Source organism: Ylistrum balloti, unplaced genomic scaffold (genome assembly GCF_031769215.1).
Source record: "Ylistrum balloti isolate Yb309-2 unplaced genomic scaffold, AGI_CSIRO_Ybal_v1 Utg370378, whole genome shotgun sequence".
In the NCBI taxonomy this organism is placed as follows: Eukaryota; Metazoa; Mollusca; class Bivalvia; order Pectinida; family Pectinidae; genus Ylistrum; species Ylistrum balloti.
In genome coordinates this window covers 375,523-392,309 of record NW_026782264.1, presented here as the reverse complement: position 1 = coordinate 392,309, position 16,787 = coordinate 375,523, and the positions used below count along the sequence as shown (strand labels likewise).

The 16,787-nt window shown below is 37.5% G+C and overlaps 2 protein-coding genes across 2 annotated transcripts in view; one reads left to right on the top strand and one right to left on the bottom strand.

The window, feature by feature from the left end:
* The first annotated feature begins 2,533 nt into the window (after window positions 1–2,533).
* LOC132554091 (uncharacterized) lies at window positions 2,534–3,760 on the top strand. Its single transcript, XM_060218389.1, has one exon. The coding sequence runs from the start codon at window positions 2,534–2,536 to the stop codon at window positions 3,758–3,760; it is 1,227 nt and encodes a 408-aa protein (XP_060074372.1).
* Window positions 3,761–6,945: 3,185 nt separating this feature from the next.
* The window catches only part of LOC132554090 (multidrug resistance-associated protein 1-like), a 53,672-nt gene continuing 43,830 nt past the window's right edge, over window positions 6,946–16,787 (bottom strand). Inside the window, exons 21-30 of the mRNA XM_060218388.1 lie at window positions 15,926–16,157; window positions 15,027–15,337; window positions 12,695–12,894; window positions 12,357–12,480; window positions 11,902–12,003; window positions 11,256–11,399; window positions 10,636–10,794; window positions 9,898–10,064; window positions 7,673–7,867; window positions 6,946–7,090 (exon numbers count right to left, since the gene is read on the bottom strand). Coding sequence (XP_060074371.1) covers window positions 6,946–7,090; window positions 7,673–7,867; window positions 9,898–10,064; window positions 10,636–10,794; window positions 11,256–11,399; window positions 11,902–12,003; window positions 12,357–12,480; window positions 12,695–12,894; window positions 15,027–15,337; window positions 15,926–16,157 — 1,779 coding nt within the window. The remainder of the gene's footprint in view (window positions 7,091–7,672; window positions 7,868–9,897; window positions 10,065–10,635; window positions 10,795–11,255; window positions 11,400–11,901; window positions 12,004–12,356; window positions 12,481–12,694; window positions 12,895–15,026; window positions 15,338–15,925; window positions 16,158–16,787) is intronic.

The following is a 16,787-nucleotide window of genomic DNA, read 5'->3' as shown; positions in this document are numbered from 1 at the left end:
GTTATTATAATTTTACAACAAAATACAAAATAATCAACGGATGGCGCAGTGGTACCGCACTCGCCTTTCACTTAGTCGTCCGGGAATTAAATTCCCGGAACGGACGTGAAAAGGTTTGGTCACCTGCCCGACCACGTGGGTTTTCCCCGGGAACTCCAGTTACCTCCTACAGAAAGACACATCGCGCGCTTTCGTTAAGGCCAACAGGGGCGGAAAATATAGGCTGATAGCTTGTTTGGCATTTGTTGTTAAGTAAATAAAGTTTATATCGTGCAATGTTCAAGCTTCGTTGAGACGATAGATATGATGAAGTCAATGGCAACGAGTTGTTTTCGAAGTCCCAATAAACAATAAGGAAGATGCTGCTCATTTTTTCTTTCAATGTCCTCTTTACTCAAATATTAGACATCACATTTACTCTGTATATAATTTACTAGGATTTGTTAACCTTAATGTTTTACGATTTGGCAACATTGGGATGTCGGATGAACTAAATCGTGAAGTACTTTTCCACACCAGCTCATACTTAAAAAATCAAAAAGATTTTCAAATCTATAATATTTAAGTAGTTTTATACTCAAAGGCAAGTTCTAATGTCTATATTATTTAATTATTTATTTTTTTATTTTTTTTTTTTTTTGTTATGGTATGTGTGGACAATACAGTTGTGTGTGTGAGTACTTTTCTCTTCCTTAAAACATGTAATTATTATACCTCAAAACTATTACCTACTTTAATCAATCCATATTATAAAACATATAATAATACCGGTAATCTTGTGGGAAAAAACTTATACAGGCTTAGCCTGTTGTTTGATCCAAATTGTTATTGCATTTATATGTAATGTTATATGTGTGTGTTAAATGTATGCATTAACAACAAAATATTTTGAAATGAAACAATAAGGATACAAGCGGAAGTGTTAACAGTGGTTGTCTTCCCTTAGTCATTAACGATACAAGATCAGTATGAAGATTTTAACCACACTAAATAAGGCTACAGAAACACACCAAACATATTTATATAAATTATGACCTGAGTTACTGTCAATTTTATCTAACAATGTGTTATATGTATCAGAGAAGAAATTATCTTTCTACTTCCAAGTGATTAAGTGCCATTATATCTAAATGAAATATCTTTTTTATTATAATACCTAATTAGCGCTGATGTTGACGAGAAAGAGCTACTGGTCATTACAGATACGTATTATGATGATATTGGATAGGTGTGAATAAACAGCAATGCATATAGTCTTTTATTTCATACTTTTCACAAAATTCACGAATATCATTCGATGAATCATCTAGGACTGATCATCGACATTCATCGTCAATCATTAGATGAACCATCTGGGACTAACCACCGACATTTAAACAGATACTTCCGTAATACTCTATAAATTGTTGATAATAATACATTGTTGCACAGGACAGAGGTCAGTATTGACAATTGATTATTTCATCAATATAAGTATTTGTTACTTTAATTAGTAATTTAGTCAATGATAACAACTTTGTAATACGTAATGAAATAATATACATGTATGTATGTATGTCCGTTCATTATGATACCTAAACATGTTTTCTACTGTAAAATATTGACTTAAACAAATAATGTAATTCGTCGCTAATTTCTCCTAAATTACATATATTGGTAATTTAGCACTAGAAGTTCTACATTTACCGTACGATCTAACTAATGTTGACGTTAGAACAATAGGCATGTGTGAAAGTGTTAGGTAGATCATTCAGGTAACCATATTGTTTAATTGGTATCAGAACAATAGGCAGGTCAGAAATGGAGTAGTCGTGCGTCCAGGTAATTTATCGACGAACACGGCATCCTTAGAGAACAATAGACAGGTGTGAAAGTGTCCAGTCAGGTAGTTAATGAAGGTAACAGGATCATTACCTGTTGTCTGAAGAACAATAGACAGGTGTGAAAGTGTCCAGTCAGGTAGTTAATGAAGGTAACAGGATCATTACCTGTTGTCTGAAGAACAATAGACAGGTGTGAAAGTGTCCAGTCAGGAGTTAATTAGGGTAACAGGATCATTACCTGTTGTCTGAAGAACAATAGACAGGTGTGAAAGTGTCCAGTCAGGGAGTTAATTAAGGTAACAGGATCATTAACTGTTGTCTGGAGAACAATAGACAGGTGAGAAAAATCTCCTGATCTGACAGGTAACAAAAGATTTACCTGTTAAGTGAACACATATCTTATGATAACAGGACTGATTACTGTTAAATGATCTCACTTTTCTCTACCAATCAAGAGAGAGATTAACTGATCACTTATCCAATCAACCAATCAGATTGTTCACATCCCACAGTGATTCGTGGCCTCTACCAATGAGAAAGCCAGATAACAGTAGACTGAACTCCTGTTACAAGTGTCAGCCAATGACACACTTCTATCTTGACATCCAAGCCACCACTTTTGGTTAAAAATGGTGTCAAGTGTCACAAAAAATCACAAATCACTCAGCTGCCAAAGTTGACATCTGCCATAATCTGACACCACTACTACTATGTCGTTTGATATTCCAATGAAGGTTACCCCGGAGACAACTCTGTCTGACGTCATAGAAGCAACCATTCTAGATGGAATCACCGACGTCGATGATCTGCTGGATTTCCTGTCTGACACAGTGGCGCCACCTGGTACTACTACTCAAACATATAGCGAGACCAACACTACCAACCCTCACCCAGAGACCACCACTACCCATCCTCACAACGAGACCAACATAACCCATCCGCACCCCGAGACCAACATAACCCATCCTCGCCCCGAGACCACCACCACCCATCCGCGCCCCGAGACCACCACTACCCATCCTAGACCCGAGACCACCACTACCCATCCTAGACCCGAGACCACCACTACCAACCCTCACCAAGAGACAACCACTATTCGTCCTGAATTAGAGATCACCACCTCTTCCCGGCCTCACGATGAGACCACTACTCGCATCAACTCTACTCCACAAAAGAAGTCTGCCCGCAGTCCCATCTCTGAATCCAGACCTGACTCCATCTTCAGTTTGCTGTCTTCCAACTCCCCACCATCCACTCCTCTACTCAACCACCCTTTCTTCTGTGAGCTCCGAACTGTCCTCCTTGATGAGTGTAAGAAGTCTGCCACACCCAACTCCCTCTTGTCTACTTTCCAACCCAAGTCCTACTCCACTGTCTCAGACAGAGAGCGTCGACTACAGCAGATGTTCAAGAGACTTCACAGTGTCCATGGTGGTGAAATCCAGCAACTGTCCAGCTTCTACAGGTACCAGGCCGGAGCAGTGGAAATGGAACGTCTACAGAGCCTACAAGACAGTCCTACTGCCTACCACCCATCTGTCAACAGTTACTATGACAACCAACTTCACCTCATCATGGACCGTGTAGAGACTAGCCTCGACGGACTTGATACCACCACTCGTGAGAGAACCCGTCACCAGAGTGAGCCACTGTCAGCCCCGAGTCGTCCACTGTCCAGACCCGTTCTGTCCCGGAAGGCCGTCAGACTGATGGAAGAATGGTACTACCTCAACACTGAGCACCCCTACCCGTCACCAGATGTCATTTACCGCCTCGCCGAGCAAGGTCACATCAAGGAGGAGCAGGTGAAGAAGTGGTTCAGTAACAAGAGAAGTCGTACACACAACACCAAGACACTCTCCGAGATCTCCAAGAGACGCCGCCGACCCCAGGGATCCCCTGGCGTGATCTACCTACCCAGCTTGGACTATTTTTGATATTTACAAAGTTATATTTAAAATGATTTTACTCAGTGCTACGAGATATACGGTACTATTGAACACAATGTACTCAGTGCTACGAGATATACGGTACTATTTAACACAATGTACTCAGTGCTACGAGATATACGGTACTATTTAACACAATGTACCCAGTCCTACGAGATATACGGTACTATTTAACACAATGTACCCAGTCCTACGAGATATACGGTACTATTTAACACAATGTACTCAGTGCTACGAGATATACGGTACTATTTAACACAATGTACTCAGTGCTACGAGATATACGGTACTATTTAACACAATGTACTCAATGCTACCATTTCGATCATCATTTCTCGTTATTTCATATAATATTTGTTCGTCATATCAATTTCATTTATTGTGTATTTGAATTAGTGCTTGTTCAACTGTCATATCACAGTGCTATACTTTATGTGATTTGTATGTATAGATAAGAGTTAGCTACATAAGTGCTACATAACACCAATATATATGCATGGATTTTGGTCTGTTGATTAAAAGTTTTGTCGACTTTATAATGAATATTAAGCTAATGTATTCAATATAAATTTTGTAATAAATGTGAATCACCCTGTAATAAATATGTAAGTAATGCTGGTATGTCAGATTTGTGCATAAATGTTTGTCATTTATACTAGATTTGTTGTCATGTCTGATTTATGTGTAAAAGGTTTATACAACAAGTTAATAAACATTAATTGAAGTTAATGTGTTTGTTCGAAACGTTATGTCATAAGTCATATGTCACGTTATCTTTGATAAATGTTAATATGTCTGTTTTATGTAATAAATATTCATTCTAGTAATTGAAATAGATGATGTTTGCGTCTCTTTCATGAAATAAGTATTATATAACATGAATGTTGGGATGCATTTTACTGTAATTTTGATATAAAGATAAAGACAGGATATAACGCGAACTTCTTGTGCAAGGTTGTTGTAAGAAGTACAAAACCCTGTGTACATCGGTATGTAGGACATGATTACTGCCATCACTAAGGTGGTATTTCACAGGGGTTCTATTGTTATTATTTTGTCTCTTCAGATGAGTAATTCATTGTCCATGGTCATATGTCCTCAATAGGAAATCGAGACCAAAAAAACTTTCGGCCTAATATCTCAATCATTACATGAGAAGTATGTTGATTTTGCTCCTGTGAACTTTCCACAGTAACATCTTTACTCCCCTACATCTAACTTGTTTACTTGTCCCAGCTGACTCCATGGCTTTTGAATGACATTCCGTGCAATATGAAGTTCAGTGATTTTCATTTAAGAATGTACAAATGACCAAGATGACACAGAAGATGCTAATATTCTCGGAACCCCTTGCTGTTTTGTATATCTTGACTTCCGGTTCATATTTTTGTTTCATAGATTTCGAGATCAAATTTCTCATGTTTCCCTGTTACTATTCATGATTTGTATGATGGAAGATCATGTTAAATATATTATTCTATCACACAAATGTAGACAATAATACTGAAATTCTTCTCGTTCAGCTATCAGATTAGTTTACAGTGAGGACCATTACCATAAACAAAATTCATTCAGAATTCATTAATAATGGAATTACAGAAATATAACTGTGACCTAAGTTTGTCGCCTCAAATCTTTGTGAAAATATTCTCTGACCAGTGTTAGTGCTAAATCAATTTGTCTCCCCTTTGAAAGAATGTTCTATCTTCTTCTGATACAGCCTCGTCAAGGTCTTAACTTTGAAATCATTATCTTGATGAAACATTGACCACATACATGTATGCATCACCAACAGAAGGAGATCTGTGCATTGAAATTAGGTCACTGTAAATGTGAAGGTCAAATGTAAGAGCAAAATGTTCAGTACCTCATTGTCCCAGTCGTAAATGTAACGTTAGTATCCATCTATACTACTGGTTAGTCAGAAGGTAATTATCTATACCTGATTTGTCTTTGTTGTCTGACACCGATATTCTATCAGTTCGCGATCAAAAACAAAATAAAATTGCAGATAGATAGTCAGAACCTTTCGGACTAACTGCTGTTCTAATATCAAAGTCCATGTCTTCTACAACAATGTCTGTTAGAGAGATGATCATTTCAAATACAAAACATTTTCGCCCAATACAGGAAAGGTCATTCAGTTGAACTTTCCTTCATCCAGCATGCTACTGGTACAATATTATCTCCAAGGCTTCAACAATATTGAGTATTCCTTAACAGATTTCAACATTTTTGACCCCTGTCTCCTTGAAAACATAATAATTCATTAAAACATATATTCAAACATGCTATAGTCCCAATAGCAATTAGGGTAAAGTGTCACCCCGAAAGACACAACAATTTTACCACAGACTATAACATTTCTCAGCTGAGAAACACAAACTGTAAGGGGTAGGACCTGTCACCATGCCCCTCGGATCTTTTCCTGACGAGGTTGGATAGGCCAACTCTCAAACCAACTTCACAGCTACTGCAGTTCCTTCAAACGTATGAGATTTTTTACTCTTTCTCTCCTTTCAAAAAATAAGAAAGTATAAGTTGGAAAAGATATTTATTCTGACGATTGAAAAGTTCCTCTCACTAAATCCAGTCTTTTGTTGCAGCAGTGTTAATACAACAACAGAACTGTTAATGAAGGAACAAGTTAAAAAAAACATGATCACAGAATGAAACATCAGTGTAGGAAAGTATGATATTTTGACAACTGAATTTAAGTCTGAGGCACTTCCAAAGTTAAGTTTAAATATATTTGCCTTTCCAGTTAATAAATAAGATCTTTGTCTTAATCAGAGACAGATTTTCTAGATTGTGGTATTTTGTGGTTCTCTGATGGGTTTCCCTTCAATGCAAGTTATAAAAACAATATTGTATAAAAAGTAAGATCATGATTATATTTTGGAATCAATTTAAGCAATAATATATGCCTTGATTCCGAAAAAGACACCCTGTTGAGATTTCAAGTGTTACAACACCCGATCCATCACATGTAAGCTGAACATCCATCACACGTATGCTGAACACCGATCCATCACATGTATGCTGAACACCAATGAATCACACGTATGCTGAACACCGATCCATCACATGTATGCTGAACATCCATCACACGTATGCTGAACACCGATCCATCACACGTATGCTGAACACTAAGTTACTGATTCTTGATCATTTCAGGATCCGTTCTTTCCACCATTTTGGTAGCTATTGACAAGTCCTGCATCAACAGCCATCCCATAGAACATGGAGTCTTGATTACTCAACAGAACTGCTGGGGAGTCAAACTCAGCAATCTGTCCATTACTTAGAACCATCACTCTGTAAAACCATTAAACAACTCCAGTAAATATCAATTATATCTCCTGTACAGTATGTACACAAAATTCCTCATATGTTAGGGGCTCATTACTAGACAATGAAAGAGCACTTGTTTGTAATTCTAATGTACAATAGTTACAGATGGACTGGATAAATACATCTCACAATGAATTGTGCTGAATGATTAAGTAAATACAAATTTTCTAAGATTTCTTTACTTGTTACACAATTGTACGTCATTTAAAATCATATGTAGCAGGGTTGTAGTTCCAACTGATTAAAACACACAATTTTGTGGATAATACTGATTGGTTAAACAGAGCAATGCTTGATCAGAAACATTAGATACTGTACTTATAATGTATGTGATAAATATAAAGAGTCTTATCAACAGTAATATCAAGTTCAAAATGTAACCAGAAAGTAATGAAATCAAAAGTGACTGAGAAAGACATATCAAAACTACCTTCTCATCAAAATTCAACCTCTCTTAAAAAAAAAAAAAAAAAATTATATCCTGAAATATCACACAAGTCTAGAGTCATTAAGTAAGATTGTCAGATTTTTAACAGAAATGCTCACCTGTCATAATCAAGCACAGTGTTTAGACGGTGGGCGATAGAAAGGACGGTACAATCACTGAACTCTGTGTGTATGGTCTCCTGTATAAGGGCATCTGTCTGCATGTCGACAGCAGCTGTTGCCTCATCCAGTATCAGCACATTTGTCTTCTTCAGTAATGTCCTTGCCAAACACACCAACTGTCGCTGTCCTACACTGCAAACAGATAGATTATAATTTAGGAGTACCAGTGCCTTTTACATAACAGAACAGAGTTTAGAACTATCTTTGTCCAAGTCCAGTGTCAGATTCTACTATATAACATATCCAATCAAACAGAATTAAAACGATGAGGAAATCACCACTGACAGCTGATTCGTATGAGACTTTCATCATCATGTTTTATTGTACAAACCTATTGAAAGTACTAGAAATAACAAGAGACCCATGGGCCTTAACGGTCATCTGACAAAAAGCAAGCCAAACTCTAACAACAGTGAGTCTGCCGTTAAAACAGTGGGATTTATTCATTTGAATAAACTTGGTAGCCCTTCCTCCCAGCATCCTACAGGCCCAATATCAGCACTCTGAGCCTTTTGGTTACTGAGAAGAAGTTGTTTACAGATTTTAACATATTTGAACCCTGTGATCTTGACAGTGGGTCAAGGTCATTCACTTGAACACATTTGGTAACACTTCCTCAAAGCATCCTACAGGCCCAATATCAGCACTCTAATCATTTTGGTTATTGAGAAGTCATTTGCATATTTTAACATATTTAACCCCTGTGACCTTGAAAGTGGGTCAAGGTCATTCATTTGAACTAATTTAGTAGCATGTCATCCCAGCATCCTACAGGTCCATTATCAGCACTCTTGGACTTTTGCTTACTGAAGAAAAGTTGTTTGTACATTTTAACATATTTGACCCCTGTGACCTAGAAAGTGGGTCGAGGTCATTCATTTGAACAAACTTGGTAGCATGTCATCCATGCATCCTACAGGTCCATTATCAGCACGCTTATTGAGAAGAAGTTGTTTGTATATTTTAATATATTTGACCCCTGTGACCTTGAGAGTGGGTCAAGTTCATTCATTTGAACAAACTTGGTAGCCCTTCATCCCAGCATGCTACAGACCCAATATCAGCATTCTGAGCCTTTTGGTTGTTGAGAAGAAGTCGTTTGTATATTTTAACATATTTGACCCCTGTGACCTTGAAAGTGGGTCAAGGTCATTAATTTGACCAAATTTTGTAGGGCTCCGTGCCAGCATGCTATAGGCCAAGTATTAGCCCCCTAGGCCTTCTAGTATTTGAGAAGAAGTTTTTTGAATGAAAAGTTTACGGACGACGCACGGCGGACGACGACGGACGAAGCACGATGGCTATAGGTCATCTCGACACTTCGGGTAAGATGACCTGAAAATAAACAGGTATATCAATCTGAGACACTTCTTTGCCCCTTAATTACAAGTAACATCAAAAAGAATTAAAGCCAGTCTATCTGGACTGATGTGTGAGCAACAGATTGCCAAGTGTGTGACTTTTTTATCAAAATCTCATGAGGACTGAAGCCGCTATAGTGCTGACAATGATATTCAATAGCAATGGTGACCTTGACCCTTCTACCTGAAACATGCACTCCTTTGAGATCTATGTTCCTTTATATATGATGTAAGCATGTATATTTTATAAAAATGTGCAAAATTGGCTCTATATCCCCACCATCTTTCAGCCACAACTCAGTAACCCTGGTAACGTCTGTAGAAACTTACCTTAAGTTTTGGCCCCCGTTTTCCACACTGGTAACTCAGTAACCTTGGAAATATCTGTAGAATCTTACATGAAGTTTTGACCCCCTTCTCCACACTGGTAACTCAATAACCCTGGTAACGTCTGTAGAAACTTACCTGAAGTTTTGGCCCCCTTCTCCACACTGGTAACTCTGTAACCCTGGTAACGTCTGTAGAAACTTACCTGAAGTTTTGACCCCCTTCTCCACACTGGTAACTCTGTAACCCTGGTAACGTCTGTAGAAACTTACCTGAAGTTTTGACCCCCTTCTCCACACTGGTAACTCTGTTACCCTGGTAACGTCTGTAGAAACTTACCTGAAGTTTTGACCCCATTCTCCACACTGGTAACTCGGTAACCCTGGTAACAACTGTAGAAACTTACCTGAAGTTTTGGCCCCCATTCTCCACACTTTTAACTCAGTAACCCTGGTAACGTCTGCAGAAACTTACCTGAAGTTTTGACCCCCTTCTCCACACTGGTAACTCAGTAACCCTGGTAATGTTTTGATAAACTCGCTCAGATGAGCCTGTTGTAATGCATTCCATAATTGGTCATCAGTGTATTTGTCAAATGGGTCCAGGTTCATCCGCAATGTCCCAGAGAACAACACAGGGTCCTAAAGAAAAAATATCAAGCTCCTTAATAGTAAGTAATCCTAAGTGTTGTGCCTCTACTAACCCCAAGGTGCCACAAATTTCATTCATGCAAAATATCATTGCCCCCTCCTAAAAATGTTTCTAGACAGGTTGGCTCAGGAATTAACATTTTAACCTTTATTTCTACTTGTCCTTGTATCAGAGATGTCACAAAACATATAACAAAAATAAGTACATGTACCTTGTCCTAAGCATGTTTCAGACCACAGGTTCTGGACACTGGTACCAGAATCATGAACTTCATATGCCAAAAGATTTCTTTCTATTTCACATTATTTTACATGAAAACCCACATAAAGTGTCAAAGAAGAATTTGCATTTAAAAGTAAAAGCACTAATCTTCCATCACAACTCCCAGAAAAAATATCCAGCATCTTCATTAGACAAAATTTGTTCAAGGAACTCTTGGAATAAAAGTTAAAAGCAATTAGGAGTAACATTATAAAACAGTTGAGATTACAAAAGATGTCAAGACACATCATTGATTTAATGGGGTTTGTTGCCACCAAATGTTAAATTTGTAAGGTTTACCTGTGGCAGAATGGTGAGTTTGGCACGTAAGTTATGTAAACCAATGCTGGCTATCCTGATACCATCAATTTTGATGCTTCCCTCTGCACCCTCTATCAGACGGAACAGTGACAGTGTCAACGAGGACTTGCCAGCCCCTGTCCTTCCAACGATACCAATCTGTAATTCATATGATAGTTGGATTAAAGTCTTGTGGTTTACAGATTATAAATAGTGGTTCAAGGTCTTTCTACACAATAAAACATTGATACTCCTACATCTCACTACATGTAAATATACCACATTTAATCAAGAAGAAAATCAAGGAAGCATATTTATATAAAAAGTTCCTAAGTACATATTGCAATGCTATTAATAAATTATCTGTGCTGTTTCTTAAAATAATGATGACCATTTTCTTTTTCTAATCAGACTCAAAATTGTGCGGACAATATGGAGGACCAAGGAAAATCTAAATATGATATGTAATAAACTGATCAAATCCTTCTTGAGGAATAGTGATTACATAATTGTTTCAGGATGTACACTGGATGACTGATGATTGATCATGTACAAAGGGCATTTATAAAATCCAGTGATGGTGGGATGAAAATCCTGACTACCATAAACTTCATCCTCACCTTCTCTCCATGATGAATATGTGCTGTAACGCCCTTGAGAACCAGGTCAAGGTCATGTCTATATCTCATCTTATAGTCCTGAAATATTATCTCCCCTTGACGTGGCCATTCAGGGTGTGGAGGACTTTTGCCATACCATTCCGCCTACATTTATCAAAATATAACTTCTTAATAAAAATTTGTCCTGACCATAGATAATGATAATTTCTGTTATATATTGCTGTTCAACTCTCAATAAATTTTTTGCCATGAATGACAAACCATACTGATTCAATATCAGTTCTAAAATAAAAGGGTTGTGTTCTAAAGTGTCAATCAAAATATTTTTACAAAAGCACTCAAAAGTAAAAAACCCCACCTTATACTGGTGTACATAAAATGTATTTATACTCCAGCTTACATTACATCTTCACACAATACAAAAGAGGTACATTCCAACATAGAATTAACACTGCATTTAATAATCAGTAAAACTAACCAGGTGCCATCCATGAAACTGCTGACATACAGAGTACAATGCAGTCACATTCGGCCTTATCTATTACTTCACCTGACTTCAACATCTGAGCTTTAGTATGTAATCTTTACAAATGTTCTTTACATCATTGACCTTTCAGTTCAATATTCAGCGATGGTAATAGCATACCTCTGATCCAACCTCCGAGTACTCCTTTATCCTCTCCACTGACACCGTGTTACTCTGTAGGTCACTTATGTTCACCACTAAAACATTCAGCACACTTGTCGCCTGCCAACACATCACATATTTCAGTCAATAAAAACAAATCTGTAAAACAAAACTCAAGCAAAGACACAAGTTTAATATCTGTTACTATATCTCTACAAACCCACATTAAATGTCATATTGTGACATCAATGAAATGACAACACGCACTTGCTAAATTAAAACATCCTTCAGACTTATTTCATCAATCACTCCAAAAATCTAAACTTGTGCAAGATCCTAGTAAATTGTTGTGATTTACCTGTAAACTGAACCACATGTGTTTTACCTGTAAACTGGTGTTTTACCTGTAAAAATGTGCCATTTACCAGTAAACTGAACCAGGTGTGATTTACCTGTACACTGTTGATATTTACCTGTAAAGCGTAAGATATTGACAGACCAACAATTGCTCCTGACTGTCCAGCAGTGAAAATGCCAAATAGAGAAGCAGCCAGAATGAGTAAATTTCCCAAGAGTTCTAAACGTACTCCCAGCCATCTGTAAACGTAAAGTGACATTGACTATAAATGTATTATGGGTAGCATGGGAATATACATCAGTACTATGGACATTTCTTCTATCAACAAAAGGAGAATCAATTGTTAACGTCACATGACATTGACTTGGTAGCAATATATTGTCTCTATATACAGTTTTAATGGTAGGACACGCTGCAGATGGTAAATTTGATCAGAAAATAAGGAAGAATCACCTTGAAGATACAAAGTAACCATAGTAGAAGACAAGATTATTGTCGACTCGGTCCATGGACTCCTTGATGAAGCGTTCTTGAGCTCGGTACGCTCGGATTACACTGGCTCCAGAAACACTCTCACTGAAGTGATTATAAACAGGTGACCTGGTCATGGATTCCAGCCTTTTCAGCTGCCGTGAGGTGGGAATGTAGAATTTCTATGGAGAAATCATGAAATATTGTAAGAATACAGTTTTATCAAAACACAAGTATGAACTGATGAATGCTCCCTGAAAACAACTTTATTGGAGGCTGAACTTGGTACATGTCTTTGTATAACAAACGTTTATAATGAGTTTCTTTATTCTAGATGAAATGCGTGGTTATACAGATGTACTCTAGATATGAAATTCTAACAAACATTGGAAATCCAGAAGGGGTGGTAGGCCTTGAATCAAGTGCACATCACCTTATTGCAACACCAAGTTTCATGATCCTTGCTGAACTGTTAGCAAAGACACAAGAAGGATAGATTGAAAAATGGAAGAACACACAGCCTGCCAGCCACTTAGTGTGACAACTCTATGCCTCTGATATAAGTTTTCAGGAAGTACAAAAATATCAAAAGTGAGAAGGAGATGTAGCATTTCTTTTTAGAGCTGAAGAAAAACAGCTGATAATAGTATGAAGCCAACTTTGAGGTGGGAAACTAGAATTTTTAATCCATGATGTAGTCAGCAAATTTTTTAAGTTATAAGTGAGACTTTTGGAGAGATGAAGTATGTAGCGTCAGCATATATGAAATCATGAGTCTGAAATGATGCTTATATCTACACAATGACATCAAACACAAATCAGTTAACACGGATTAACAAACGTATTGTGATTTATGGATTAATGTGTCTTGCTTGATACATATTTTGTTTTTGTACAAATTCATGGATTCTAATTTACAATATCTAATAACAAATAATTTGAAAAGAACAGGCTGTACAAATAACATTACCTCCATAGATTAAAATATTTCAAAGATCCCACTTTGTAATCAAATTATTTGTGTTCAAACAAAGAATTCATTCCTGATACACAAAACCATTAGGTCACATGATTATTTCAGACCATATTTTTTAACTCCAGAGTCTAAGATAGTATGAGTGAGAGACAAACTGGTTTCAGACTCCAGAGTCTTAGATAGTAAGAGTGAGAGACAAACTGGTTTCAGACTCCAGAGTCTTAGATAGTAAGAGTGAGAGACAAACTGGTTTCAGACTCCAGAGTCTTAGATAGTAAGGGTGAGAGACAAACTGATCTCAGACTCCAGAGTCTTAGATAGTAAGGGTGAGAGACAAACTGGTTTCAGACTCCAGTCTTAGATAGTAAGGGTGAGAGACAAACTGGTTTCAGACTCCAGAGTCTTAGATAGTAAGGGTGAGAGACAAACTGATTTCATACTCCAGAGTCTTAGATAGTAAGGGTGAGAGACAAACTAATTTCAGACTCCAGAGTCTTAGATAGTAAGGGTGAGAGACAAACTGATCTCAGACTCCAGAGTCTTAGATAGTAAGGGTGAGAGACAAACTGATTTCATACTCCAGAGTCTTAGATAGTAAGAGTGAGAGACAAACTGATCTCATACTCCAGAGTCTTAGATAGTAAGGGTGAGAGACAAACTGATTTCAGACTCCAGAGTCTTAGATAGTAAGGGTGAGAGACAAACTAATTTCAGACTCCAGAGTCTTAGATAGTAAGGGTGAGAGACAAACTGATTTCATACTCCAGAGTCTTAGATAGTAAGGGTGAGAGACAAACTGATTTCATACTCCAGAGTCTTAGATAGTAAGAGTGAGAGACAAACTGATCTCAGACTCCAGAGTCTTAGATAGTAAGGGTGAGAGACAAACTGATTTCATACTCCAGAGTCTTAGATAGTAAGGGTGAGAGACAAACTGATTTCAGACTCCAGAGTCTTAGATAGTAAGGGTGAGAGACAAACTAATTTCAGACTCCAGAGTCTTAGATAGTAAGGGTGAGAGACAAACTGATTTCATACTCCAGAGTCTTAGATAGTAAGGGTGAGAGACAAACTGATCTCAGACTCCAGAGTCTTAGATAGTAAGAGTGAGAGACAAACTGATTTCATACTCCAGAGTCTTAGATAGTAAGAGTGAGAGACAAACTGATCTCAGACTCCAGAGTCTTAGATAGTAAGAGTGAGAGACAAACTGATTTCATACTCCAGAGTCTTAGATAGTAAGAGTGAGAGACTGATTAGAGTATATCTGCTGTCCCTTTTGTTTCTAGAGATATTACATAATAGATGGCTATATATCTGTGGTCACTGTTAACTCACCAGGATGATGAAATAAAGAATAGCCACAGGTACTATGATGGTGAGAAAGATTGGAGTGTTGACGCTGATTACAATGATAGTGCTGAGCGACAGGAAGAAAGTATTCAGCGAGATACGACACGTGATTGGTAGGTTGTTATCCATGATATCGACATCGCTGGAGAATCGGTTGATGATCCTACCAGCAGGTGTCGTGTCAAAGAAAGTCATGGGACATCGCATGATGGTAAAAAGCATTTTCTTGTGGAGTTTACCAGCAGCTACCACCATTCTCACAGCCAGCATCAGCCCATATATCAAAACCAGCACAGCTGTGGGAAATCAAAAATCAAAAAATCAAATCAGAAATAAAAAAAAAAGTAAAGAGGTGTACTGAAAATAAAATTATGTGCACAAGTCAGCATAACTATACACCATGATGTATGAACAAAATTGATCAGCTCAGACTGGAGAGATAAATAAATATATAATGTAAAAACCTGACTTTTTTCCCGGGATAATGATGTGTTGTAGATTGTAACTGTAAGATATTTGCCTGACTGCATTCTAATGACTTCCGAGCAGTAAGACGTCATACTATAAAGTAGGATATTCCTTATGTATATGGTCTCTACTACTACTTTCAAACATAACATTACAACTCTAGACTATCAGACCTTCTCTTTACAATTAAAATAGTCCCATTCAGTGACGTCAAACATGTGATATCAAAAATATGGTGCCAAAGAATTTTATTTTATTTTTACAGTTTAGCGTTTTCTCACCATGAGTTATTGACCTTTACTGTACAGTACCTCACCAGATCAATCACAAAAATTTATTATTTATTACATATCTTTAATGGATCTCACTCCACACATGGCGAAATTTACAGAAGACAGATGCTGGTAAAGCCATACCTTGTATGACTCCTAGTAAACCATACACCAGGAGGTAGTCATACGACCGATCTCGATACTCCAGGGTGTCCACCAGGGAGACATTCAGCAGTAATTTGTCCTCTGTCCAGAATGTCAGCCAAAAGTTAGAGAAGATGCTGCTAGTATGGAAGCCTGAGAACAGGATCAAGATTATAGCGACCGCCCACCATCCAGCTGCCCCAAAATAGGACGAGAACACATCCAGCTTAACCTGTACGGAAGGTTTAAAAAATATCAGCAAACTTCTTGCAATAATCATGACAGTATTTCTTCAAACTTTCTTGCTTGTTGCCATAATTATCATCCTGTCAACAGCCAGGATCATTTAAAGGTGAGTGTCCATGAAGACGCTTGTGGCTACCTCATGAAACAAACATATACAATAGAGGCCAAATGCCTGCCATCATAAGAAATTAGGGTCAGTTGGCATGTCCAAAGACACAACTACTTTAAAGTGCTTATAGGTTACACTTCCTCTTAGGAAACATAAAACCCCTCCCCAAGCTCTAGTGACTGAGATACTGTGTGCCCTTTGAGTTAAGACACTATACAAGATAAATAAAATATATATATCATCTAATAATTGTTGCTCTTCTCTGTTCTTGAGTAATGTCTTGTCCTGATCCAACAGCCGAGACAAAATGCTTTACTGCCCATTCCAACACTATTCGATCCCTACCAATTGTCCATAAAAATTGTTGTTCCTCTCATTAACATGATAATGTATTGAATTAATAGCTCAACTATGTAGATTTCTTCCAGGTACTTTCCTTCACATTATTACCCACTTTCTGCTTCCACTTTACCTATTCTCAATCCTGTGACTTGCCCCACCTTTTTC